Source organism: Rattus norvegicus, chromosome 4 (assembly GCF_021556685.1).
Source record: "Rattus norvegicus strain SHRSP/BbbUtx chromosome 4, alternate assembly SHRSP_T2T, whole genome shotgun sequence".
Lineage (NCBI taxonomy): Eukaryota > Metazoa > Chordata > Mammalia > Rodentia > Muridae > Rattus > Rattus norvegicus.
This window is the reverse complement of record NC_141537.1, coordinates 35,084,292-35,110,458: the sequence shown is the minus strand read 5'-3', so window position 1 is coordinate 35,110,458 and position 26,167 is coordinate 35,084,292. Positions and strand designations below refer to the sequence as shown.

General features: G+C 44.3%; 1 protein-coding gene and 2 pseudogenes across 6 annotated transcripts in view; 1 reads left to right on the top strand and 2 right to left on the bottom strand.

Annotated features, from left to right (window-relative positions):
• Positions 1-26,167, top strand: part of Slc25a13 (solute carrier family 25 member 13) — a 182,653-nt gene that overhangs the window by 49,928 nt on the left and 106,558 nt on the right. For all 4 annotated transcript variants that reach the window (NM_001419627.1, NM_001419624.1, XM_087657977.1 and 1 more), the window contains exon 4: positions 15,476-15,591. In NM_001419627.1, coding sequence (NP_001406556.1) covers positions 15,476-15,591 — 116 coding nt within the window. The remainder of the gene's footprint in view (positions 1-15,475; positions 15,592-26,167) is intronic.
• Positions 1,155-2,206, bottom strand: Rpl31l14 (ribosomal protein L31 like 14; annotated as a pseudogene). Its single transcript, XR_015685939.1, has one exon. The product of XR_015685939.1 is annotated as a ribosomal protein L31 like 14 (transcript).
• On the bottom strand, positions 8,258-12,626 carry LOC103692067 (protein LLP homolog pseudogene; annotated as a pseudogene). The gene is made up of 3 exons (XR_015687177.1): positions 12,467-12,626; positions 9,323-9,415; positions 8,258-8,835 (listed from the first exon to the last, which is right to left on the bottom strand). The product of XR_015687177.1 is annotated as a protein LLP homolog pseudogene (transcript).

Below are 26,167 nucleotides of genomic sequence, written 5' to 3'. Positions count from 1 at the left end.
CTTCTGATAACTCCTGCTGCAAGGCATGATGGATCTTTCTCACCAGAAAAGCATTGCATAGTGGAAGGAAGTAAGAGTGACTGACACAGCATTTGCCTTTTACTAGGTCTCTTAAGACATTTCACTAGGTCTCTTAAGACCTTAGGCAAATGGCCTACACTCGGAGCCTATTTTGTCACTGAGAAGATTGTGCTACATCCTGCTCTTTGGATGCTTGATGTTGTTACCCAGGGGAATGACGTCTGTGAGTGTTCTGTTAGCTTCCACCTTAGCTGACCCAGTGATCCCATTCCCTTCCTCCTTCTCCAGTTCCTGTTATGACTACGTCTTCTACGCCTCCCTGATTATCGGGTTCCTTCCCCATGATCCTTACAGCCTTTCTCCAATGTGAAGAACATCTTTTCCCATTACACCCTCTTCCCGCCAGCTTCCGCCTGGCTTCTCCTTCTGTAACCCTCAGCTACAGAGGTGTCTGTTCTGGTGCTTGCAGTTAATTTCCCTGCTGGTTCATTCTTCAGCTGCACGCCACAGGTTTCCCTCGCTGCTGGACTGAATTTGCCCTTTTTAAGTCAGCACCGCAGACTCCAACGATAATATTAGCCCGCAGGTTGGCCTGGGCGATCCATCACACCTTCTTGTAACACTTTGTAACACTTTGTTTCTTTGCTCTCCAAATCTTGCTCGCCGACTTTCCTTCAGTCTTGCAGCCTGTTCTATCTCAGACTCCTTTTCTGGTTTTTCTCCATCTCCCTAGTTCACTCATACTTTCTGGGCTTTTTCCTGTGTCACATCTTAAATACTCAATACCATGTTTGGATCTTCAGTCCACTTATCTCCACTGGACTATAGTTCTTTTGAGGCTCCTATCCTGTTCCCAGCACCCCTGCAAGGGACCTGACTTGGAAGCACGTTGAAGCTATTTAGTCCCGACTGTCCCTGTCACATCCCTGCTGATCTTCATCTGTGGTTTATATTTGCTCAGTTCCTGCCTTCTAGAGCAGTGAATGCAGCTATGTCTCCTCATGCCCATCATGGTTTGGGCTATTAATTTTTAGATTCATTTAAAGCAATAGATTTTCTTTTTTAACTCCAGAAGCAAACTAGCCAAGCCTCGAAAGAACCCGAGAGCTGGCTGAAAATGTAATCCAAGATTTCTGATCTGGCATTTGCACGATTCAGTATTTTATTTATTTATTTTTAAGACAGGAAGTGAAGAGTCACTAACTTCAGGAAGGGGAAAAAAGGGATAAAAAGGCCAAGGTTTCTCTTCTGTAGTCTTTTTATCTAGAGAAAGGGGCTTCAGACCGAGTAGCTTAATTTTCTTTCCAAAGGCAGGAGAAAGCACTGGCAGCCGCTTTTAGGGCTGCTCTTGCAGGCCTGCTCAGTGCTGTAGTCCTGGCCTGGGCGAAGGTGTGGTGGTGTCATGAGATTGTTAGAAACTGGGCTTGGAGACAGATGCTTAGGGAGTGAGGGGCTGGGCTGAGCACACAGGGCGGGTGGGCCAACAGTTCCTTCTGTTACCTGGTCTTTGGCCTTCATTGATTGAAAGAAAATGGAAACTTTAATAGACCCAAGTTTAAGACAGTCCTACTAAACCCTTGCAGTGATTTTAAATGAAATCTACATCTCAGGGTGACCCCTGTTATCACAGGAGAGTCTCAGAACATTTTGTTGAGATTCTTTGAATAATAAGCATAGCTTCCTATGGAAGAGTCACTTTTGTGGGTCCAGCTTTCTGCCAACTGTTTTTATTTTTATTTTTTATTTTTTTGGGTGCAGTTCTGTAACTCTGTTTGACATTCAGCAGTTAGTTCTCATCCACATTGACCGTCTGTAGATTTTTGAATGTGGTAACAGGCACGTAAGTTACCAGTGTGTAGAGCTTGTTTGGTGAATCCTCATGCTCATTACGCTTTCCGGACAAACGTACTCGGATGCGGTACGGAACATTCCTTATTCCTCTGTCCCAGACGGCTTTATTGAGCCTGGTGTCTATGTGCACATCTGGAGTCCCCATCTCCTTCATGGCAAATTTCTGAATTTCTTTGAGCGCCCGAGGAGCACGCTTCTTGAAGCCAACTCCATGGATGCGCTTGTGAATGTTGATGGTGTATTCTCGGGTCACCACCTTGTTGATGGCAGACCGGCCCTTCTTCTCGCCACCCTTCTTTGCAGGAGCCATTCTGCCGAGCCCAAGTTGGAAAGGAAGCTTTTTCTGCCAACTTTAAAGCAACACTTGTTCCTATAATGAAACGTTAATCCTTATGAGACCTAGGAATGGGCTGGAAGCGATGTTTTCTTTATTATGAACTTTAGATAAAAATTCTAGAAATAACTACTTAATCAGAATCTTATAAACATAAACCACCTTTTAATTTCACTTTTCTTTCCTGAATATTCTGTAGGTTGTTGGGCTACCCTTCCCAGCCATTACAGTTGATACACTTCAGCCTTGGCTTGCCTTAAAGCTATAGCTAGTCCTGTGTAACTATGTAGAGGGGGCGTGGCCACAGCTCCATCTTACTTGGTTGAATCTTATACTCCTTGACTGTGCTTTGGTCAGAGACGTATTTATCTTTGTAATCAGTTTGTTCCTTTTTCCGTCAATGAATCAACTAATTAACTTTACATCCCAATTTCAGCTTCCCCTTCTCTCTTCTCCTCCCAGTCTCTCCCTCTCACCTGTCCACCAATTTGTTTCTTATTAATTGCTCTGTAGGAACATCCATTCAAAGTAGATTATGGAAAGCAAAACAAACTATGTACTTACTGTCAAGTTTTTGTTTGTTTGTTTGTTTTTCTTCTGCCTCTGGATCAAATACGTGGCTCCTATTTTAATCACCTCATGCTTGGTACAGTTTTATTGGAGCAGCTGTGGCGGCAACATGTCACCCGAGGCAAAGGCTCTTCCTTCTGTGTGGCATTTCTTCCTTATTGGGGTGAGGTAACAGGTGCAGTCCCTCTGTTCCCCCCCAGCAGGAACTCCTTTATTGTGGCCGCTTTTTGGGTTCAGTGGTTTCCAAGTTTACTGGACAGCGTTGTGCGGCCTCCCACGCCTCTGCTTGCTTTCTAGGAGGTGAGAGGCTTTCTTCCTGTCTTTGAAGAGGTAAGAAAATACAAAGGAGTAGTGGCATCGCCCAGGGAGCCTCTTTCTATGTGTCCTTTAAAGCCAGCAGCGAACCTTCGGAAGCTCTTTACTAAAGATGCAGTGACAGAGGAAGAAAATCGTGGTTGTAGGTAGGCTGAGAGTCTGAGTTTACGTGCAATCGTGATGTCTCAAAAGCCACATCACTCTGTGATGTGGGAGGGGTAGGCCAACTGGGAAGAGGTGTATATGTAATTTGAGACAGTTCAGAGCAAGAAACACTGTTTGTGTAGACACAGATGCTTGTTCATGGTGCCAAAGGGTAACTTTTTTTTTGCATATTATGCAGGACGGCTACTTGTGTTAAGTTGGGCATTTTTCCTAGCACATTCCGCACAAACCAGTTATTCCTGTAATTGAAACTACCTGGTACTTCACAGAATTTTGAGTATTTAAAATCGTTTAACTATGTGAGATAACTGAGGTGATGGATACATAAATTAGTTTCATTATGTTAATGATTTCAGAATCGTATGCATGGGAAACTATGTGGTACACCTGTACTGCATGCAGTTTTTGGTAGTCGGTTATGCCTCAGTCCATCTAGAAGCGTGGTTTAAAGGATGCATAGCACAGCTCCTGCTATCTGCCTACTTCTATGCCTCTTGCTTTTTAAGCACCTTTTTTAAATTTCTTTTGTTGGTGAGGTGGGTGGGTGCACCACCTCCCTCATTCCTGTTAGAAAAGAACGTAACACTTTGATCAGAGACTTAGATAGTTTTTGCAACACTGAGTAAATTGAAGACACCTCATCTTTCTCTGTTTACGTGGGGTGTTGTGACCATGTTGATGAGAAGTATTGTCCCTGAAACTCAGCCTGAATTTTCGTTTGACCAGAAATTTGTGCAAATTCAATTTAAGATCAACACGTGGGTACTTTTTCACGTTCTTAAATATAGAAAAATCATAATCTATTTTAAACTTATTGTAACTGATGGATCACTTGTTTACAAGGGTAAAATGACTCTATGCAATCCTATATTGAAGTTCATGTTAATGTTTGCTACTTAATGACACCTAATGATATTCAATGAAGGGTTATGCTGAACTGGAGAGAAAATGTGTTACCCAGGCAACTGCCTCTGGCAGGCTAGAGACTCAGGCATATGGCTCTATAGTACACATTATTTCAGCATCTTTAAGCATAAAGAACCACACATGTAATTGACTGTGAAAAATTACTGCTCAGTTACTGTATTGTACGGTCACAATAGAAGTAAATGAATACGTCATTGTTGTTGGAACAAGTCTGTTGGGAATCACTCGTAGACTCTACTATTTAAGAAGCAAAAATACAATAAGAAGAAAATAGCTGGTTTAATTAACATGTAAAAATTGGGTTAATTTGAATTCAGCTGGCACAGCAGACATTAATGTGGGATTTGGGGTAGTATTCTGGCCCAAGATGGTGTACTTTAATTTCCTTTTGTCCACGCCAGGAATCACTTTATGTTTCTAAAATGATAGGGGCTTTTCCTGTCATTTACATTTTGCTCTGCCTGGGTTTATATTCCGTTCACACCAAGATGGATTTTGGTGTACTTTTATCCCAAACATAGGAATTATAATTGAGTGAATGAAAATGCTAAAATATTTGTAAGCAATTAAAAAAAATGCTTCTCATGGGAAATCAGTCTAACTTGATTTAATATGTTTAAACAATATTTCAGTTAATGCTAATTATTATACTTTTCCTTTTTTGCCCTGCCCTTATTTGTACTTTCTAAAGCAGAATGACTAAACAGGAATTCGCCATTAGCAGATGAAAAAACAAAACAAAACAAAACCCCAAAAAACAAACAATCAAACAAAACCTTCAGCCTGTTTGCCCTTATGACTTCGTGTGTTTGTTTAGGGACCTTTTAATTAGTTTTAGAGTATTTTTTAAAAATTATTATTTCTTGGGTTCAGAGATTCAGCAAAACCCACTGAGAATGGCAGTATCTTCCAACAAAAATCATTCTGCTCGATTTTGATTTTCATTAAATGCTGTTCGAGCCAGGGCACCACTGTCTTCTGCTGAAACTCTCCATGAAGAAAATCGCTCCTCGGCTGCACCTGACTTAGAGTGTCAGGATGCCTTAGGGGCTTTTCATCTCTAAACCCAGGGAGCTGCGGTTTGATGAGCCAAGAGTTTGCTGCGGGTGCACTCTGCATGTGGGTTGGTCTCCGTGCATTTAAAATGACTGATTACTCAGAGTTAATCTGGATAAAGTAACAAGCCACTTGGAACAGTGTACCAGTGGCCATGGAAGCTTGGTGAGTACCCCTGCCTTCCCACTTGAGTTTCTGGTTCCCTACTCTATTCTTTTTCCCTCGTGCCCAATAAAAGTCTCCCTCGTTTGTTCGCCCTTCACTGCCTGCCCACTCAGTTTTTGGAGGGAAGGCAAGACAAGAACCCCCAAGACTAGTGGCCCAACAACCTTAGTGGCCACTTAGAGCCGGCTGACACATGGCTCACCTGCTGGCTTTTCAGTGAGTGATTGCTTTTCTGTGGCTTAATCTTCCCATTATCCTTCATTTGCTATTTTAATAAAGCCGAAGCCTTCTCATCCAGCCTTAACTAAAGAAGAAGAAAAGAGGCAGGAGCCAGCCCTTTAAAAACCCTGCAGTTAGGGTAAATCAGTCTTCCAACAGGCGGTCCAGTTACCCTCCCCTCCTTCCTTAGTGTCTTCTTAAAGACAATATAGAAATTAACCTAGGGGATTCGGAGCGAGCTGTTTTTCTTTTTCTTCTCTGTTAAGTTCAGTATGTTTTTCCTTAAAAAGTCTTCGGATAATCTTAAAATATTAATAATGTGATATATACATATATATGTGACATAGTATACATATGTAAATGTTTGTGATATACATTTATCACTGCTCTCAGTATTTTTGTCAATGTATGTAATTGGAATAATGTGATATGTGATAAGGTACGTTTTCAGGTTTTTTCCAAAGCATCTTTAAGTTTTTACATGTTGCATATGAATATTTGCTTGCATGCATGTATGTGCGCCCTTTGCATGCCTGATGCCTGTGGGGGCCAGAGGAGGGTGCTGAGCCATCTCTCTGGCCCCAAATTTTCAGGATTTAGAAATGGCCTCTTCTACTATTGCATTTATTTATTTAGAACTGTGGAGACAGATTTTGTCTCTAGTTTAGAAGGCTTTTGGTGTTCTTACTTTAGGATGAAATTTGCCACAGTCAGACATTTTTTTATACCTCCAAGTTTGAAAGGTACAATGTCGGGGCTGTGGCTTAAACATGGAGACAGATTCACCCAGGATCACTGGGTGGTACTTAACCTAATAGGGAAAGAAAGCGAGGATGGGCTATACAAATTGTGTTGGTAGAAGACATGGTTTAGTGTTAACTGTCAGCAAAGGAGAACACGAGAGATGAGTCACATTGGTCTATGGCTTGGATACCAATCTCTGGCATGGAAGCGAATATTGAAGGTGCAGGAATACCATCCCCCTGGTCGACACTGTCAGACTGAGTAGCTTGAATGCTATTTGGAGTGACCTATAAGGCTGTGGGCACACAGATAGGCTTGGCCGTGTAGATGAGTCACTCACTGTGCTAAGCTCACAGTTATGAAAGCTTATATATCTACCTGCCTTTGCCAATATGGAGGCAGTGATGTATGCAGAGGTGGGATTTATAGACCAAATTCATGATAGCAACACAGTAAAATCACTAGTAAAAATCTTTAATAGCTTTTTAGAGCCAGGCGGTAGCCTGCCTGATTGAATGGTATGTGATCGGCCAGGTTTCATTGGAGCCAATGAATTTAAATAGGCCCTTGGCAAACACACCGTGAGGCTTGAACCAGAGTTCAGTTGAGCTGTGAGTCAATCACACTGGCCTCCAACTGGATAAGGCCAAGCCCCTGTTGGAGCCAAGGTGAACGTGGGAAGATTCCCTGAGGCTAGAGGACCCCATGTGGAAGAGGAAAGACAGGCAAGACAGACACACCTCTCATAGCCTAGGAGAGGAGGCCATTGAAGCTAAGGTAAAGTTAGTCTGCACCTCAGACTAGTCTCTACCTTATTCCCCGCTGTCTTAGAACGTAAAATCAAGTAGAGCACCATTTCTTTATATGAATGTGTTTTAAACGGTGACCATCAGTTAAAACCTGCGTATGAATTTGCATAATTACGCCTGACCATCAGCCAGCCTGTTAAATACGATGTTTGTGTGTGATCTGTTTTCATATCCTTGGTGACCTTAAGCCCTTTATCATTCTTCTGAGTGCCACTGTCCCTGCAGCCACAGGCTTCCAGGTGTCATCCAGGGGGACAGGGCCCTAACGGGACTTCTAGTCCAGGCTCCTCCAGACTGCCATTGCAAAGACATCCTGCACACGTGGTCATATGACTGTTATCAACTAGAACCGCGTGGTCTATGCGCCGTGCTGATGGCTCAAGGGATCCTTCTGACTCTGGCAAGACATTTCACTCTCCTGCATACACTTTGCAGGGATGCTGTTTGCATGTACCTGGGTATAAATGTCTTTGAATAGCTCTGCCACTCTTTCCTTTACTCACCACCTGTCAGCTAGTCTTGGGCTTTCTTAGGCCCCATGCACGGTTCCCATATCGCTTCGCTGACCATTCAGACAGAGCATCCACACCCCCACTGTGAATTGCTCGTTGATTCTCGGTCTCCACAGGCTAGCAGAAGCACAGGAGTTGGCCCCATCGCACCCATGAAGAGGAGTCTCCAGGCCTGGGGCTCCAGCACAGCTCGGACGCATCTGTCTCCTTTATTCTTTGCGTTTTGTCACCCGCTTCTGGAATGATCTTTGTGCTCATTGCTTTACCCCTCCTCTAAAGAGTGGTTCCATGACCCAGATTCTTTTAATTGTAGTCATATTTGCCTACAGACATACTTAGCCTAGAGTAGGAACACCATACCTGTCCAGAGTATTCTTTTTTCTTTTTTCTTTTTTATCATCAAAGATATTTTATTCAAGTTCCCAACACAAATGTGTTATTTTGGCTTTGAATTATAAAACTAAGTCCAAACTAAAACATGAAAACGAATAGCTTCTGGGTTTTTGTTTGTTTGCTTGTTTTTTTCAAGACAGGGTTTCTCTAGGGTTACTCTGTAGACCAGGCTGGCCCGAACTCAGAGATCTACCTGCCTCTGCCTGCTGAGCGCTGGGGTTAAAGGGGTGCACCAGCACGTCTGGCTCCCTTTCAGTCTTTAAGGGTCACCAGGCCAGGCCGTTCGCAGCCTTTGCTTTGCCTTTTCCCCACTTCTTTTCACTCTTGGCATTCAGTCTTTTTCTTTGCCTCTGATTCATCCATACTGGGTACTGGCCATGCTGGTCTAGAAGAGTCTTTCTGTTTCTCTTAATTTCAGTTTCCATTTCCATGTCACCCTTTTCATCATCCACAGCGACATCACACTGCATTTTCTCCTGGCAATGTTTGGGTACCACCACAGTGGCTATTTATTTAACGTCTTTCATTAGAGCATCGCTGTCAACTTTGGGGATACTTTTGAGTCTGTTAAGTTCCCTTGGCGCATTCTTTTTTCTCTTCTCAGCACGCATCTCCCTTTCCCACTTACCCTTGCAAGCTTTTAGCCATGCTTTGCCTGAGAGGCACGACCGCACACCACCAGTGGGAAACCAACCGGAAGCTCCGACACTTCCGGCTTCCGGAGTATTGTTTTCAAAGCATTGAAGGAACAGAGCTGAGAAAGCCGAAAAGAGCTATTAAAAGATGCTAACATTACAGAGCCCACAGCTCTTCCTTCTTCTTTTCCTCCTCTTCCTCCCCGCCCTCCTTCTTCCCAGAACCACATGGGTTCTGCACATGGGTGGTCTTGGAACTCTGTTTCTGGAGTTAGATTTTACTGTTTTACCTTTATCTCTGCCACTAATCCTGGACAATTGCCTGGCTTCTGTTGCAGCACACAGAAGGGGGTAATGAGCAAAGTTATTTTGGGGAAGCCCTCTTGTGGTTAGGAATTGGAGTAAAGTGTAATTGGATTTTGATATGGTGCGTTGTCTACACTCAAACTTCCTAAAGTGTGAGCAGATCGGAGCCTCCTGCGCCGCTGTGTAAATTCTCACCGCAGCACTGGCCCGGAGCTGGGAGAAGATGAAAGGACCACATGGGGTCTCATCCTCTGCAGGGTGAGAATGAGCCCAGCAGGGAGGAATCGGAGAGTTACCCACCTCGGATAATTGAAGTTCCTGCGATGCCCTCCAAGCTGGTTTCTTTTCTCAGTCTTGTCTTCCCCTTGCTCCCCGCCCCTCCACCTCCTCTGCCTTATCAGTGCTTGGACTTTTGCTGTTTGGTTTTGCATAAATTTTATTTGTTTTTTTTCTTGTTGCAAAATCCTGTATGGTCTATGTGTTATTGGGGGAAAAATAGAAAATATGAACGGGAAAAAAAAAGAAAAAAAACTATATTTTATAGAATTTACTGATAGATATGCACAGTTGACACTTTGATAGGCCTGGTTCAGATTTTGTTCAGAATTTGTGCTTATATATGTTTGTTTTAATATGTTTGTCCATTTTCAGCAAAAAGGAGTAACTTGGCTTTGTTATTTTGTTTTTAATTTTAGAGTATTTTTTGATTATTGCTATTTTTGCAGTATGTGTGTGTGAGCACGAGTGTGAGGGCACAAGATAACCTGTAAGAATCTCTCTTTTCACCACGTTGGTCTCAGGGCTAAAACTCACTTCTTCAGGCTTGGAGCAAGCACTGTTAACCTGTTGAACCCCTGTGGCTGGACTTTTTGAGTCTGGGGTCTTACCCTATAACTCAGGTTGTCCGGAGATTCCCCTCTGTGGTTCAGGCTGAGATCCTCTTGCCTTTGGTTCCTAATTGCTTGGATGGCAAGCAGGTACCAGCAGGCTCTGCTAGTGGAAGCAGTTACTACATCCTGTTTAAGTCATTTTTAACCTGGTGACATGGGTGTGTTCATAACATTTTTGGTGGATAGACTGTACTTTATATATAAATGTTCTTTTAGTAAGCCTAGCACATATCAAATGTTGAGGGTTTTCTATTATTATTATTATTATTATTATTATTATTATTATTATTATTATCATTATTGTTTTTCACTAATACCAGTGAGTATTGTGTGAGGATTCCTGGGAGTAAAAGCTTCTACCCATTCACTAACTTTAGTTTATTTACTTAATGATTGTGTGTGTGTGTGTGGATGTTTTTCGTGTGTGTGTGTGTGTGTGTGTGTGTGTGTGTGTGTGTGTGCACCATGTGGGGGGTCTGGTGCACAAGAGGTGGGAAAAGAGAATTGGGTTGCCTGGGACTGACATTATAGATGGTTGTGAGCTGCCCTGTGTATGCTGGGAATCATAGCCTTATATTTGACAAGAGTGACAAGTATTTTACCCCCCAAGCCAATCTTGTCTGGGTTTTTTTTTTTGTTTTTTTTTTTTGTTTTTTTTGTTTTTTTTTTTTTTTGTTTTTTTTTTTGGCAGAGCTGAGGATCGAACCCAGGGCCTTGCACTTGCTAGGCAAGCGCTCTACCACTGAGCTAAATCCCCAACCCTGCCAATCTTGTCTGATTCAATGCGTTTTTACCCCAGTTCCTCTTGGGCTCAGCGTCTTACAGTGGTGCGCAGTGTCTGGGCTTTTTGATCTGGACTTTAAGCAGCTGTAGAGTTACCCCTATTGTAAGAACAGCAGTGGCTCTGAGGCTCTAGAAATTCCAAATGACATCCTAGAAAAATGTCCTGGTTATTTAGACACCTGTCATCCTGTAACCCGTGAGCCATGTCATAAGATGTGACGTCTGTGTTTCCTTCCACATTCATTGCCAGGATCCTAGTGTTTACCTGTGAGTGAGTGCAGACATAGAACACCTCTCCCTACATTCTTGTCGTGGAGTTAATCAGAGTTGTATGATTTTATTAAAGGGCATCTGATATACTGAAAGAAGGTTTGGCAATTGGGGGTGGTGGGAAAGGAAGCCAGTGAGCTCACCAGCCAGGTCTGAACTTGATGGAGCTTGTGTTCTTCCTTGTAACTTACGTTAATACCCATTAAACCTGTAAAGTAAGGTTGAAGCCGTGTTTATATGAAAATATAGATGTTTGTGGAAACCATGCTGTAAGTGAATGTAGTACTGTGTAATTATTCCCTTGGCCTTCTAGTCAGATTATCGTGAAAATCCAGAATAATCTTGATGAACAATAGTACATTATGATTTCATGGTTCCTCTGTATACCTCCTACATAGAGGTATAATGCTTGTATCTAATAGGATTACCAAATTACATACCTTTTTGGTATCAGTAGCATGCCTAAAATACCAGTCTTTACTGGCCAGTTGTGGTTTTGAAGTGACAGTAAGATGGCGAGTAGAACTTGTTACACCCATATAGAATCTCCGGGCTTTTTAACCAACCTGAGGCAGACAAGGTGCTCTTTTTATTGAATTTTAAGCCTAATTCAGCCAGTCCGCAGAACAAGAGCTTCTTTCTATGCCCCACACGGTGTAGCTCTCTTGGCGAGCTTGTTGTCTTTGCAGGTTGATTTAACACTGTGCTCGTTTGCTGTCTCAGAATGCTAACCCCCTCTTCCTGCTGCCCACTGGACTTCTCCTGGTGAACAGATATGGCAGATGTAGGGCTTTGGTAGCTGCCCAGAAAGTGGAGGGGCCAAGGAGTGATGGTGAGGAGGAAGCAGACACAAAGTTACTCCACTCCCTGTAGTCCTTTGGGAGGAGTGGGCCAATTTTTGAGTTCCTCAGAGGTATCCTCTATTAGAACATTCTAAGGAAGATGACCAGAGCTGCTTTTCACAGTTTCAGCCCAGCCTCCAGTAATTCTTCTTTAACCCCTTCCCACCCAGGTCTTTGTTTCCAATCTTTGCTCCTATATTAAGTGTTCTCAGGCGCTGTAACCAAGGACTAAAAGCAGGATGTCTTAAACGTTTTCCAAGTTTATTTTTGCATGCTCTGGATGGTGGAAAGCGTAAAGGTTGCTGGTGAGGCTGTTCTTTGCTGGAGGATATGAGAAACAATATTCTGTGCCTTTCTCCCAGCTCTTGGAAGATGGGGGTGGTGTGCCCACAATCTCAGGTGCTCCTTGACTTAGTATTGACCCATAACCATGATCTCTCCCTCCCCCTTCACACAGTGTTCCCCATCGGCATGTGTGTTCCAAGTTTCTAATCATTGGGTCAGCTCATCATCTTACCCCAGTAACTCCTCATCCCAGCTAACCATAGTGGCAAGAGCCCTTATCTAGGTAAGCCCCATACATTAGGCTCCGAGGATTCATTCCATACCCCCAGCATCTGAACTGGCTGCATTCAGGTGATTCCATCAGGGAACTGCACCCTCTTCTCTTCCAAAGCTCCCATGATCATTGTCCTTTGGTAGTGTTTCCGTCACCTCACTAAGTCTATAGGGAGGCATGGCAGCCTCCTGATCTCCATCCTTCTGCTTATCCTCTGAAGTCGCCTCCTGACCAGCATGGTCACCATGGCCCCACCTCATGTCTTAGTCAGTTCTGTCCTCTATTCTTACTCCTGCAAGTCCCCATCTGGCTCCGACCTACTCTAGATATTAGTCAAGCCTATGGCTGCTTCTGTCCTTTAAATTCACTTTCCTCATTGATCCTTCTTAAGCAGAGTCTTCACTTTGACTTTAATCTAAAAACATGTATATATACACCTTGACTTTAATCGGAAAACATGCAGTGATTTCTCTCTGTCATGACCCACGGAGGTCCATGTCCTGACTTGGGTGTCTGGCACAACAACTCAAATCGGTGTCTGGCTCTTCCTCATGTCCTCTTCATGCACAGTTTGATGTTCTGTTTCTAACCGCTACCCCCCGCCCCCCCATGTGTGATGTCCTCTTGCCATCCTCTCCAGCTCTCTTCAGATGGACAGCTAGTCTACCTCCTCCTTAGTACAAAATGCCAGAGGCCAATAATTTCATTCCTTTTCTTCAAAGGCAGGAGTTTGAGACAAGTGATCTCTAAAACCTAGCTGTTTTTAAAATGTATGTTTTAAATACCATGCCTTTGTGAAGACCTTCCGCGTTCTTCACCCTTTCATTGTTCTCCTTGTGTGTTAGTTTGCTTGCTTTTTAATGCACAACTCCTGCACTCCCTGGGTTTTGTTTGTATGCCAAGACTATCTCCTGACTTTGGCCGAGAAAGTCTGAGTCCTACCTGCTCCCCTCCCACCCCGCACCTTGTTCTGGCCTGTCCTAGTGAGACCTATTCTGGGCAGGCATTCCCTTGAGATGCTTGTTATTCCTGAATGTCCCAACCATTCCAAAAGATGTGTTCTGGGGAGATGCTGAATGGGACACACTCCAAGTTTCCTGTCTTTGTAGCCTTGTGGTGGTGGCCAGGTGACATTCAGGAAGCAGCGGAGTTAACTTTGAAGCACTGTAGACAAATGTTTTTTTTCTCTATAGAAGTTTCAGAGGAATTAAGTGTTCTGTGAAACTTGGAGAGACTCCTGTTTTCTTTTCCTATAACCTCTAGAGACTTGGACTTTGGCAGTGGATCATTGAAATATTTGGACCTTTATGGAACAACATAAACCTTTGTTCCTAGGAAGTCTGTTGTGGCTCCCTTTCCTCTGTGCCAGTTCTAGCATCTGGCCTGTCAGGCTTTCCCCAAGCATGGAATTGATCATGTGACATTCCTCGCCATGCTTGCCCTCTCCATCTTTAAACAGAAGGACACTGTGGCCCTTTAAGGCCCTGCAAGGCCACCTCTGGCCCTCTAGCACACTATTCTCTTTCATGTGCTGTTGTTGTAAAAATACAAAAAAATTAAGAAAAAAAAAGTATCACTGTCTTTTACCTCGCTTAGGTCTGGCACCACAGTGCCCCAAGGTATCTACTAGATATCTTGGCAGAAACACATCCCAACTCCGCGGCGGCCCAGCTCACACACTTTCCTACACTCAAACCATCACATAAAAGAACACGCAACACAATAATCTTTGACCCAAATGGTAAGATATAATTGCCCACCTGAACATACAAAGCCCAATACACATCCACCCCTTAAAAACATTTATAACAACCTGTAAATACACAGAGCGGGATCTTAAAGTCACCTGCCATGGCTACTCTCCCTCTCCCTCCTGTGTCTTCCTCCTTTTTCTTCCAGTCTCCTCCTCTTCCTTCAAACTTCTCTCCTGCCCATCCTTCCTTCTCCTCCAATGACAGGCCTCCTTCTATCCTGTACCTGCCCCTCACCTGTACTTTACAAATTCAATGGGGAGAAGGTCCTGGTGAAGTCACCTGATTCCTGAGTACAGACCAGGCAGCTGTCCTTGGGGCAGTGGAATTAGCATCAAAATACAGATAACTCCAGGGCAAACCACAACAATGTGCTTCATCTTGGGGGTATAAATCAATTACAGTTTCCATGTTCTTGTGCACACCCTAGCTCTGTTGACTACCACTTTGTGCCTCAGGTCCCTTCATCTCCGTGCACTGCTGAATTCTCCTTCTTTCTTAAGGTCCAGTTTTCATTCCACTTCAGTCACAAAGCTTTTTATACAAAAACGTGTGTGTGTGTGTGTGTGTGTGTGTGTGTGTGTGTGTGTGTGTGTGTGCGCTCTCTCACACACGCACGCATGTGGGTGAGAGGCCAGAAGAGGCCATTGGATCCTTTAGACATAGAGGCTATCCAAGAGCCATCTGCCATGGGTGCTGGGAACTGAACTTCAGATCTCTTCACTGCTGAGATTTTGCAGTCCCCTCCCTCTTTTTACTTTCTACCGGAAGTCCACTCCCATGTATTTGTTCCTGCATTTATCTAAATAAAATTTATCTAAATCTAAATTTGTCTTTCCTGTATACTGTCCCCAGGGTAGTGCCATCTGCTCTACTGGAAGCAAAAGTTCCCCGAGTCCCATTACCTGTCTGACCTAGCCGAAGCGCCCTGCATAGCATCCCTACCTCACGCGTGTCAGGGACCAGTGGGTACTTATGAATTCCTTGTATGTGGTGTCTAAGGCTGTTTATAAGGAACTCGACTGCTTCTTGCTTTCCCCATCACTTTATAAAGTATCCAAACTTTAGTCACAGACCCCAACACTGTACCAAGGGGATAGAGGCCTGAGACACGGATCACAGTCGGGTCAGGAATCCCAGGGCAGTCATCATTGGCCCTTGTGCTCCCAACTCACCTTCCCTGGGTTTCTGAGGGAGATTGCCTCACACTGGATGCCTGAACAAGTGCCACATACTATGGGAATTTGGATTTCACGGTTCCACAGTGGCATCTGACTTCATGACTTTACTGTATAATTGTATAGTTTTATTTTCTTACAGGGGACTGACTTTGTGTATTTGCTTATTTTATATTGCAGGTTAATATCCTTCCAAGAATTTGTAGCGTTCGAATCTGTCCTGTGTGCTCCGGATGCCTTGTTTATGGTGGCCTTCCAGCTGTTTGACAAAGCTGGCAAAGGAGAGGTTACTTTTGGTAAGGAAGGAGGTGGGGGAGCATTTCTGTTTTAGGGATGAAAGGCAGCCACCTTCCCCCAACCCACCTTCTTGAAAATAGACTTTTCCCCCTTCACATAATATATTCTGATTATAGTTTCCCTTTTACTCCTCCCAGGTCCCCCCACCTCCCTTCACATCCAGACACGCTCTCTTTTCTAGAACCACTAGAAAAGAAACAAGCTTCTAAGAGATAATAATAAAAGATAATATAATACGATAAAACAAAAACTTGCACCTCAAGTTGGACAACACAAATAGAAGAACCCAAGAGAAGTCACAAGAGATAGAGACCCACTCATTCACACACTTGGGAGTCCCATCAAAACACGATACTAGCATTGATATGTACCCAAAGGACCTGTTCCAGTCCTGTGTGGGTCCGAGCGCATGCGGCCTCAGTCTCTGATCTGATGTGAGCCCTGCTCATGTTCTTTCAGACGACCTTGTTTTTGTGGTATCCTCCATGCCCTTTGGCTCTTATACTTTCGGTCTTCTCTTCCTCAGTGTTCCCTGAGCCCTGAGGGGAGGGCTTTGACAGAGAGCCTTTAGAGCTCTCTCATTCTCTGCATAATGTCTGGCTGTGGGTGTCTGTATTTGTTCCTGTCTGTTGCAGGAAGAAGCTTCTGATGATGGTTGAGCAAGGCGCTGACCTATGGGTAAAACACCATGTCAGTAGGGGTCAACGGTCATTTTGTCATTTCACTGATTGGTTGTTTTTTTGAACAGTGGTTTGGTTTTACCCTAAGTCACTGGGCTGTGTAGTCTTAGGTTTTTAGTCTCCCAAGCAGTGTTGGGTATGGGTCCCACATGGTGGGATGGACCATAAGTCAAAGTAGGTATTACTTGATTACTCCTGCAAGCTTTGTGCCAACATTGCCCTAGCATATCGTGTAGGCAGGGCACCATTGTAGATCAAAGGGTTTGCGTGTGAGCTGGCCCACACATTCTTTTAAGAACTTGGCATGTTCCTTTAAAGTGTGCCACATTGGGGGCTATGTCTCACGTGTCTTCTCTTTGCAGAGGACGGACTCTGCTCTGATTTAGCTTCAATACTCTGCTTTAGTTAGGGGGACTCCTTGGACAGTCACAGAGGGTGACCACTAGAAAGGACTTGTGTCCCCTTTCCTCTCTTTGAGCCATGCTTTGCACTGCCTGGGGCAATAGTGATTATAAGCCACCCACCACCAGAGGTTCCCACCCTCCCAGTTCTTCTTGTGGTCACCCTGTCTTCATGGAACAGTTTGCTGGTTTTGGATGCATGGTTCCGGGTACCATGAGCTTTGAACTGCTTCCCCCCAGCTGTTGTGCACATGGTGCTTGCCCAGTGGCAGCCTTTCTTAATATTAAAAGGCAGGTGCATATTCATCAAAGTTTGCTGCAAAGCTACAGAAAACCCTGAGATCTAAGTGTAGAAGAGGAAGACCTGGAGGTGCTGAGAAAGCTCTTTTAAAAAGAGTTTTTTAATGAAGTTCTGGAAAGTTCTATGATTGCTTCGGATGTGGCTTCCTGCAAACAGGCTGTACCCTGGCCTAGAAAGAAGCCTGGAGCCCTTTGAGCATATACGTTGTACTTAAAGGGAAATGGCCAACGTGTATGTGTGTGTGTGTGTGTGTGTGTGTGTGTGTGTGTGTGTGTGTGTTGCTGTGACCACTTAGCCAACAAAAGGCAACTGAAGGGAGAAAGGACTTATTTTGCCTACAGTTTGAGATATTAGTTCTTCTGGGGAAGGATTGAGAGGGGAGCACAATTCAGAAACATGAAGCAGATCGTCCTATTGTGCAAAGAACTGCACGTTGACACTCCGCTAATTTTCTTCTTTTTATTCAGTCTGAAACTTCAGACACTGAGACAGTGCCACCCACATTCAAGGCAGGTCACCCCCTTTTGGGTTAAACCTTTCTGGAAACACCCTTGTGATACTTTCTGAAGTGTGTCTGCATGGTGGTTCTAAAGGTAGTCAAGCTGTTAGGAAAGATTAACCTTCACGGTGCCCACTTTAAAATGTCTGGATTCTGTTTCTAATTCGGTTAGACATCTTGTGGTGTTTTGGTGTGTTGTGGGACTAGGGACAAATACAGATGATATGACACAGCACAACCAAACACACTTAGCCACCATCAGCTGTGCTCTATTTGTCCCCATGCCCAGTTGTCTCCATTGTCTTATCATAAGAGGAGATAAGAATGCCACTGGTAAGCTAGGTTAATTGATTTATTGTATTGGCTTTTTGCCCTATTTGTTTCTGCCTGTCATAACAGAGTCATCACCCAGTTCCCCCAGCAGTCCTGCAAACACAGCTTCCAGTAGAACATCACTGGAGTGTCTCTGTGAGAATCCTCAAGTAGTGGGTGAGCATCAGGGTGTCATGGCGGCCAGTGGAAGCTCGTCTCAGGACACTGTTAACACATGGGTTCCATGGAGTGTGGTGCCTTTCCTACTTGCTTTGCTCCACACTACACGTCTGAGTAGAAATGAGAGGAGGCTGGGCTAGGGTGAAGAGACTCAAGGAATGGGTTCCTTGATACATGCATGATACTCTTTTCTTCATAGGGACAAAGTAGCAAGGGATATTGGCAGCAAGAGCTGGGCTAGGGACCCTTGTTGGAGAGGCTCCTGGTGTTACTTCTACTGTTGCTGCGACCACATAATTGACTGAAAGAGAGTTAAGGGAGGAGAAAGTTACTCAGGTTTATAGTTCTGGGGGTATAGTTTAAAGCAGGGAGCAGGGCAGGGAAGTGTGGCAGGATGTAACCTGGCTAGATAAACTGTGACCATAGTCAAGAGGTAGAAAGTTGACCGGAAGTGAGGTTGGGCCATTAACTCCAAGGCTTACTCTGAGTGACTTACTTCCGCCAGTGAGATTCTACTTCTTGCAAATTCTACAAACTTCCAGAACACCACCAACAACTGGAGTCAAATGTTAAAATATATAAGCCTGTGGGAGACAGACATTTCAACAGACCCAGATTTTCAGCAGTGTAGGGCAAGGGGTTAGGGCAGGAGAAGCAAGAGCAGCAGACAGGCATCAGCTGTCTAGAAAGGACAGTGGTGCAAGCATCGGCTCCCTCAGTTCTTTTCAAGCTGTTTACGGATGGGAGAAGGATTTTAGCTTTGTTTTGGATTTGGTGTGTGTGTGTGTGTGTGTGTGTGTGTGTGTGTGTGTGTGTGTGTGTGTGTGTGTGTTCTTTTTGTTTATGTGTTTGTAGTTTGAGACAGGGGTTTTTCTAATCCAGATGCCTGTGCCTCCCAGGTTTTGGAACTAAAGGCATGTGCCACCACCGCCCGGCTGATTTCAGCTTTCTGAATTTATTTGCTCATCTATGAAATGGAGCCAGTGCCTCCCTTCTCAGACCACACGAACATATCACTACATTTCAAGGCAGTATCTGAAAAGCTAAGGTCATTATAAAAATGGTAATACTACAGTCATGCTCAGAGAGGAACCTCCTCTATCTTAATTACTACCTGCTGCTATCTTATTTACTTTTCTATTTCTGTGATAAGACCCCATGATCAAGGCACCATATGGAAGAGTTTCATTTAGGGCATATGGTTTCAGAGGTTAGAGTCTGTGATGTCATCACAAGGACATGGTGGGAGGGACAACTGAGAACTCCCCAAGGAGGTGGTGGTGGTCAGGAGTGGAGGCAGAGACAGACAGACAGATATATGGATAATGGATCTAATATTTTGAAAGCTCAAAACCAGTTACACACCTTATCTAATAAGGCCACTCCTCGCAATCTGACCCAGACAATTCTAGCAACTGGAGTTCAAGAATTCAACTACATGAGCCTATGGCAACATTTCTCATCCAAACATGATGCCTGATCCCTATTTTTTCTTATCCTTTGGAAAGTCCTCTGAGCCAATAGTGTTAGCTGTGGCCTATCAGCCATGTGCAGAGCGCTGTCAGTCTCTCAGGCCATATGGGATTGACAGTCCCAACCCGGGTGCTCACATTCTACATCCCATTCAGTTACACCATCAGTTGCCCATGACTGGTGCAGGGCACACAGCCCCTCTGTGTGTAATGTATTTCCTGTATCCTCAGTTGAATAATTACAGTAAGATGTTGTGTGTATGTCCCGAGCACATTTATGATAAACCCATTTGGAGCTCACCCTACAGGTCTCATTAAAATATTGCTTGGGTCTGATAATTAAGCCCCAGATAATTCTAGCTAAAGAAATGCACAGTATTAAGGTATCCAAATGACTATTGAACTGCAGATTAATATACAAGTCTGTCCATTGACCTCCCAGATTGGCTCTGTCTACCGTGGTGATCATAAACGGGGCTTGTTTTCAGACTGTGCTGTGGTCACTTGGAGCTTTTCCTTGAACACAGGGAAGGCTCGAGAGTGCTCTAATTCCCCTACCCCTTACCCCAGCCTTGCATTTTATACAGGGTGAGAGCAGGTGTGCTTCTTATCTGTGTGTGGAATCAAAGAAGGTCAGGGGAGTTCGGGGTGGTCCAGTGTTTGTCACAAGTGGCTGTGCACCTGCCTTCACTAATGTGGTCCCTGACACTCACCAAATTGGGGGCCTCGTTTACATTTCTCATGGTTTCTTCTCTAAAGGCATCTGCTGTGTTTATTACAATGAAAACATCCCGGTTAGGCCAACTTTCTTTCTTTAATATCCAGTTCATTATCCTCTGTTTCTCTCTCTCTCTCTCTCTCTCTCTCTCTCTCTCTCTCTCTCTCTCTCTCTCTCTCTGAATCACTTTCTGAAGCTCTCTCTGAATCACTGTCTCTGAATCTCTCTTTCTCTCTCTCTCTCTGAATCACTGTCTCTGAATCTCTCTTTCTCTCTCTCTCTGAATCACTTTCTCTGAATCTCTCTTTCTCTCTCTCTCTCTGAATCACCTCTCTCTCTCTCTCTCTCTCTCTCACACACACACACACACACACACACCAACTAATAAAATGGATCATGTTCTGTTTGGCAATTACAGTGTTCTGTTTGGAGACTGTAGACGGGGAAGCCATATCCTTGACTGAGAGAAAGTCTCTCTTTATGGGAGGTTAATCCAATATGATGAAGCAAGCTAGAATACATGAACCTGGAAGACATTATACTAAGTAAGAAGCAGCTAGCCATCAAAAGATATTGGGAGTATAATTCCATTTGCACAAAATTCCCAGGATAGTCAGGGTTATACAGCAAAGGAGGTCGAGATGATTGGCAGGGGCTAGGAGAAGACAGCAATGTGGGCTTAGTGTCTAATGTTCATCGTGATAATATACACCACAGCCAAAATATGAACTGACCCCAGTAACTAGTAGCTCAGGATTCACAAAACGAGAAGTATTTATGCAATAGAGGATTAATTTGGTTTAAAGAGAAACCTTGTCATTTGGAAGGTAACAAACCATGAGGACTAACCAAGCAAGAAAGACTAGTCTCGGGCGGACAATTCCTGCAAAGTTAAAGTCATAGGACTGAAGAGTGTAGCTACTGGAGACTGGGGAAGATACAGAATTCCAACTCAAAGGGCATAAAATTTTTTATTAGGCATGGTAAGTAAGTTGCAGGGATCTGGTGTATGTTCTGCAGATTTCATAAGCTCCCCTAATAGCATTACCGCTTGGGGACTAAGTGTTCAAATATGTGATCCTATGGTAGACATCTTTTTTTTTCAAACCACCACAGTGGCCCTATTCCAATCACAACCATTTGGAAAGATTCAAAGAAATGGGTTAAACGGACTTGGGATGATGGAGAAGTTCCTGGGAAGAAAGAGTGGCCGTGCTAGGAAAGATGCTAAGGACGGGTGTGTGTGCATATTTAAGGTGCATCAAGGAGGACCCATGGGAACTAAGTGGGGTGGGAGGGGGCCCAGGAGAACTCAGAATTAGCAGCTCTTGTCAGCAGCACTGCAAGGAAGGGTAGGCATGGATTCTGCTGGTGAATGGGGTGGGGGACCGTTGGAGGATTTCCTAGAGGAAGATGGCTTAGCTAGTAACCACCAGTCAGAATGGGGATCATTCTGACTTTCGTTTTGATAGTGGAGTAACTTGGGTAGGAAAAGAGATCTTGTGTTGGCCGGACAGAGCGCTAGAGATAGTGGTGGGGAACAGGGCGACTGATTAGATTCTGGGTCTCTTACACACGCATAATGCCAGTGCCACAGGAGACCCTGGGGAATCATTGCTCTCCTTCTACTATATGATTCCCAGAGATAGATCTCACATTGTCAGGTGCCTTTCCTGCTGAACCATCATGGTGGCCCAGGTCTTGGGTACATTTATGGGGCTTTTTGATAGGTTGGGTGTGATGCGTTTGTAAGAGGAAGTGAACAAGAAGACAGCTGAGCAGAAGAAGGAGAGAGAAGCTATTGTGCAGTCCAGCCAGATCCAGTGAAGGGTAGACTTTTCAGCTGAGAGAGGAAAGACTGGGTTGAGCTTGGTGGAAGAAGCTGGGATTTGTTTTGTTTGTTTTGTTTCACACAATGGTTCCTGCCTATTGTTTATTGAGGAAAACCATAGGCACTTAGACCCAGAGCGTGGGGGTTGAGAGAGGGAATCTGTAGGAGGCGGGCAGCAAGTAAATGGCTGAAACCACTGAACCAGATTCTGTGAGTGGCTAGAACAAGTGATAGAGCAGTGAGCAAGACGGAAACACTCCCTCCTCTTAGAACTTGCATTCTAGTGGGGTGGGAAAAGCACAGTGAGGTGGGTTAGTGCAATAGCATGAAAAAGATGGAGGCCGTCTGAGCCGGCTGCCTGGGTATGGGGAGAGGGAGCATGGCAAAGGTGGATTTTGACAGGGGATGAGGAGGAGATTGAAAGGTACAGATTTCGAGATGGGAATGGTCCTGTCAGGGAGGAGAAACCATATAATTGTAACTTCGGGACCCTGGTAAGAGTTTATCGGATAGGAAAGCAGTTGGGAGCTGGTACAGCTCTTTGATAGCACCGCTTGAGGACCATGACGATACTTAAAACGGGGAGTTCTGAGTGGGTCAAGGCCTCAAACACGTCTCTGTGTGAGTGAGGCAGGGGAATAGGTGTCTTACTGTGTGAGTAGAACAGCTGGTCTACATTGTAAGGTCCTAGCCAGAGACCCTGCCTTTTGGAACAAAACGAGCCCAGAAACCAGTCTATTCTTGCCGTTATTAGAAAGTACAGTGACTCTGTCCTTTAATTTTTACATCAAAAGATGTTGAATCTAGTGCAGCATTTCCTGTGTGTGTTAACAAGTGTTATGCGAAAAAGGCAGTCGTAAAGCATAAGAACCTAAGTTTATTAAGTCACTGACAAGTCCTGCAGGAAGTGAAATCTCTTTAACTTTGCTCAAACTAGCATTTGGGAAACGAGTCTGAACTTGAGGTCTCTGTGCTGTGTTTGTGTCCTACTACACAAAACCCATAAAACTGAAATGACAGCTGGTGGGCTAGTTTATTCCTAATTCCAGACTGTTTCTTTTCAGGCAGCTGCTTCTGTGACACAGGTGACACCTACAGGGACCCTCCCTCCCTGGATTCCGTCTGTGGATTCCTCTTTTTTTTTTTTTTTCTTTCTTTTTCTTTTTTTTTTCCGGAGCTGGGGACCGAACCCAGGACCTTGCGTTTGCTAGGCAAGCGCTCTACCACTGAGCTAAATCCCCAACCCCTCCGTCTGTGGATTCCTATGGTGACAAATATGACTTGCTGTACCTTTGGACAACAGGCAGGCTAGATGACATAAGGAAATGAGTTGCAACAGCTTGTTCCAGCCCTGGGCTGGGAAGCTGTAGGAAGGGATGAGAGTGAACTGTGTGGGAACACAGACTGTCAAAGGAAAGCACACGATTCAGGCAAAGGCAGATTTGCCACAAGGCTGGGTCATTCTCGGTATCGGACTAGATGAAAACTGAAGGCATGGGTGTTTTTGTTTGTTTGTTTGTTTGTTTTGGTTTTGTTTTTTTTTATTTTTTAAATTTATTTATATTTCAAATGTTAGCTCCTTTCCCTGTTTCCTGTCCATAAACCCTGTTCCATCCTCCCTCCCCCTGCTTCTTTTTTTTTTTTTTTTTTTTTGGTTCTTTTTTTCGGAGCTGGGGGCGAACCCAGGGCCTTGCCCTTCCTAGGCAAGCGCTCTACCACTGAGCTAAATCCCCAACCCTCCTCCCCCTGCTTCTATGAGGGTGTTCCCCCACCCATCCACCCACCCTTTCCCCCCTTCCCACCCTGACATTCCCCTACACTGGAGGTGGGGGTCAAGCCTTGGCAGGACCAAGGGCTTTTCCTCCCATTGGTGCCCAGTAAGGCCATCCTCTGCTACATATGCAGCTGGAGCCATGGGTCTGTCCATGTCTTTGGATGGTGGTTTAGTCCCTGGGAGCTCTGGTTGTTGGTATTGTTGTTCATATGGGGTTACAAATCCCTTCAACTCCTTTAATCCTTTCTCTAACTCCTCCAATGGGAACCCCATTCTCAGTTCAATGGTTGACTGCGAGAGTCCACCTCTGTATTTGTCATGCTCTGGCAGAGCCTCTCAGGAGAAAGCTACATCAGACTCCTGTCAGCATGCACTTCTAGGCATCAGCAATATTGTCTGGGTTTGGTGGCTGTATGTATATGGGCTGGATCCCCTGGTGGGGCAGGCTCTGGATCGCCTTTCCTTCAGTCTCTGCTCCAAACTTTTTCTCCCCATTTCCTCCTATGAATATTTTTTTAAAGGTCAGTAAAGAGTCATTTGCCACCACCTCTGTTAATATTGATTCTAGACATGGCATTTCACAAAGATAATGGTCTTTTGTTAAAAGAAACCTAGTGTCCTACAGTAAGTAGATTTTAAGGTGAGGCGAACATTTCCACTCAGGCACATGGTCAAGGAGCTGAGACCCCAGGTAAGAAGGCCATGAGCTCTGTTATCAGACTCCTCCACGGGGATAGTGAACCAGCCCAAGCTGGAGCATCCTGTCAGAGTGCAGACACTGTTCAGAAGCTATTCCAGTTCATTGGGTCAAACATCCACTATTTACGAGAAGCTAAATACGGATTTGCACGATTGACCATAATGGCTTCAATTTTGAAAGATAGCCATATCAGAGAGCACTTCCAGTTGGTGGGATAATTTGAGAATCGTCCATGCTCAAATGGCTAAAATATTGTACTTTTTGCTACTTCATCACTCCATTTTAAAAATAGGGCCTTTTTTTTTTTTTTTTTTTTTTTTTTTTTTAAGGGCAGGCTTGTTGGGAAGGTGGAAGAATGTCAATTGAAGAGTAAATCACAACAGCCATGTGAAGTCACTCTTAGTTAACCACAGGCCTGAAGGTTAACCATTCTCCACAAGGATATATATAGAGAGAGTGATTAGATTGAGAGCCCCTACTGTCTGTCCACCCATCAGTCTGTCTATTCATTTATCCGTGTGTGTGTGTGTGTGTGTGTGTCTGTCTGTCTGTCTGTCTGTCTGTCTGTCTCTAAGTGTCCTTCTGTATGTCTTCATGTGTGTATGTGTATGTGAGTGTGTCTCTGTGTGTCTTTCTGCATGCCTTTGTGTGTGTGTCTGTCTCTGTATCTATATGTGAGTCTTTGTGTCTCTGTGTGTCGTTCTGCATGTCTCTGTGTGTGACTCTGTGTGTGTGTGTGTGTCTGTCTCTGTGTGCCTTTCTGCATGTCTTTGTGTGTGTGGGATGGTGTGTGTGACTGTCTGTATGTTTATCTGTGTGTGACTGTGTGTGACTGTCTGTGTGTCGTCTCTGTGTGTGCCTTTCTGCATGTCTTTGTGTGTGTGTGTGTGTGTGTGTATCTGTATGTATGTCTGTGTGTGACTCTGTGTGTGTGTCTGTCTGTCTCTGTGTGCCTTTCTGCATGTCTTTGTGTGTGTGTGTGTGTGTGTGTGTGTGTGTCTGTATGTTTATCTGTGTGTGATGGTGTGTGTGACTGTGTGTCTCTGTGTGTGCCTTTCTGCATGTCTTTGTGTGTGTGTGTGTCTGTATGTTTATCTGTGTGTGACGGTGTGTGTGACTGTCTGTTTATCTGTGTGTGACTGTGTGTGACTGTCTGTGTGTCTCTGTGTGTGTCGGCGTGTGCACGTGCCTCACACCTGTGTGTGTGCGAGTTGCAAGCTGACGAGAACTGGTGCATGAGAAGGAAGGATGCAGAGGACACACAGCTAAGCTGCTCACCTTAGATCCTGAAGCTTGGAGCTGTGGGGAGATTTGACTATTTTAAACTGTACAGCTTATTTAAAAATAGTAAAATTATACCATTATTCTTTCAGTATGAGAGAGAGAGATAAAAATACAGTTTTTCTAAATTGGAAAATTCACTGTAATCTTGCTGCTAATGACTGATTTCTTCCAACAGTTGCAAGGCAGATTTGTTCTGATAGGTTGATAAAGGAAACAAAAATCAAGAGCATATTGGAAGTTCTTAGAGAAAATTACAGTTTAGGTATATGTTGGGGGTGGATAGTTAGACATTTTAATTGAAATAAAACAGTTTCATACTAATATGGGCTCGCTGTGGGTGTGCTTTCGCACATCTGCTCTTGAAGCCGTTAAGTAGGGTTAAATGTATGTTAATGCTTTTGTGAAAAAATTATTTTTGATAGC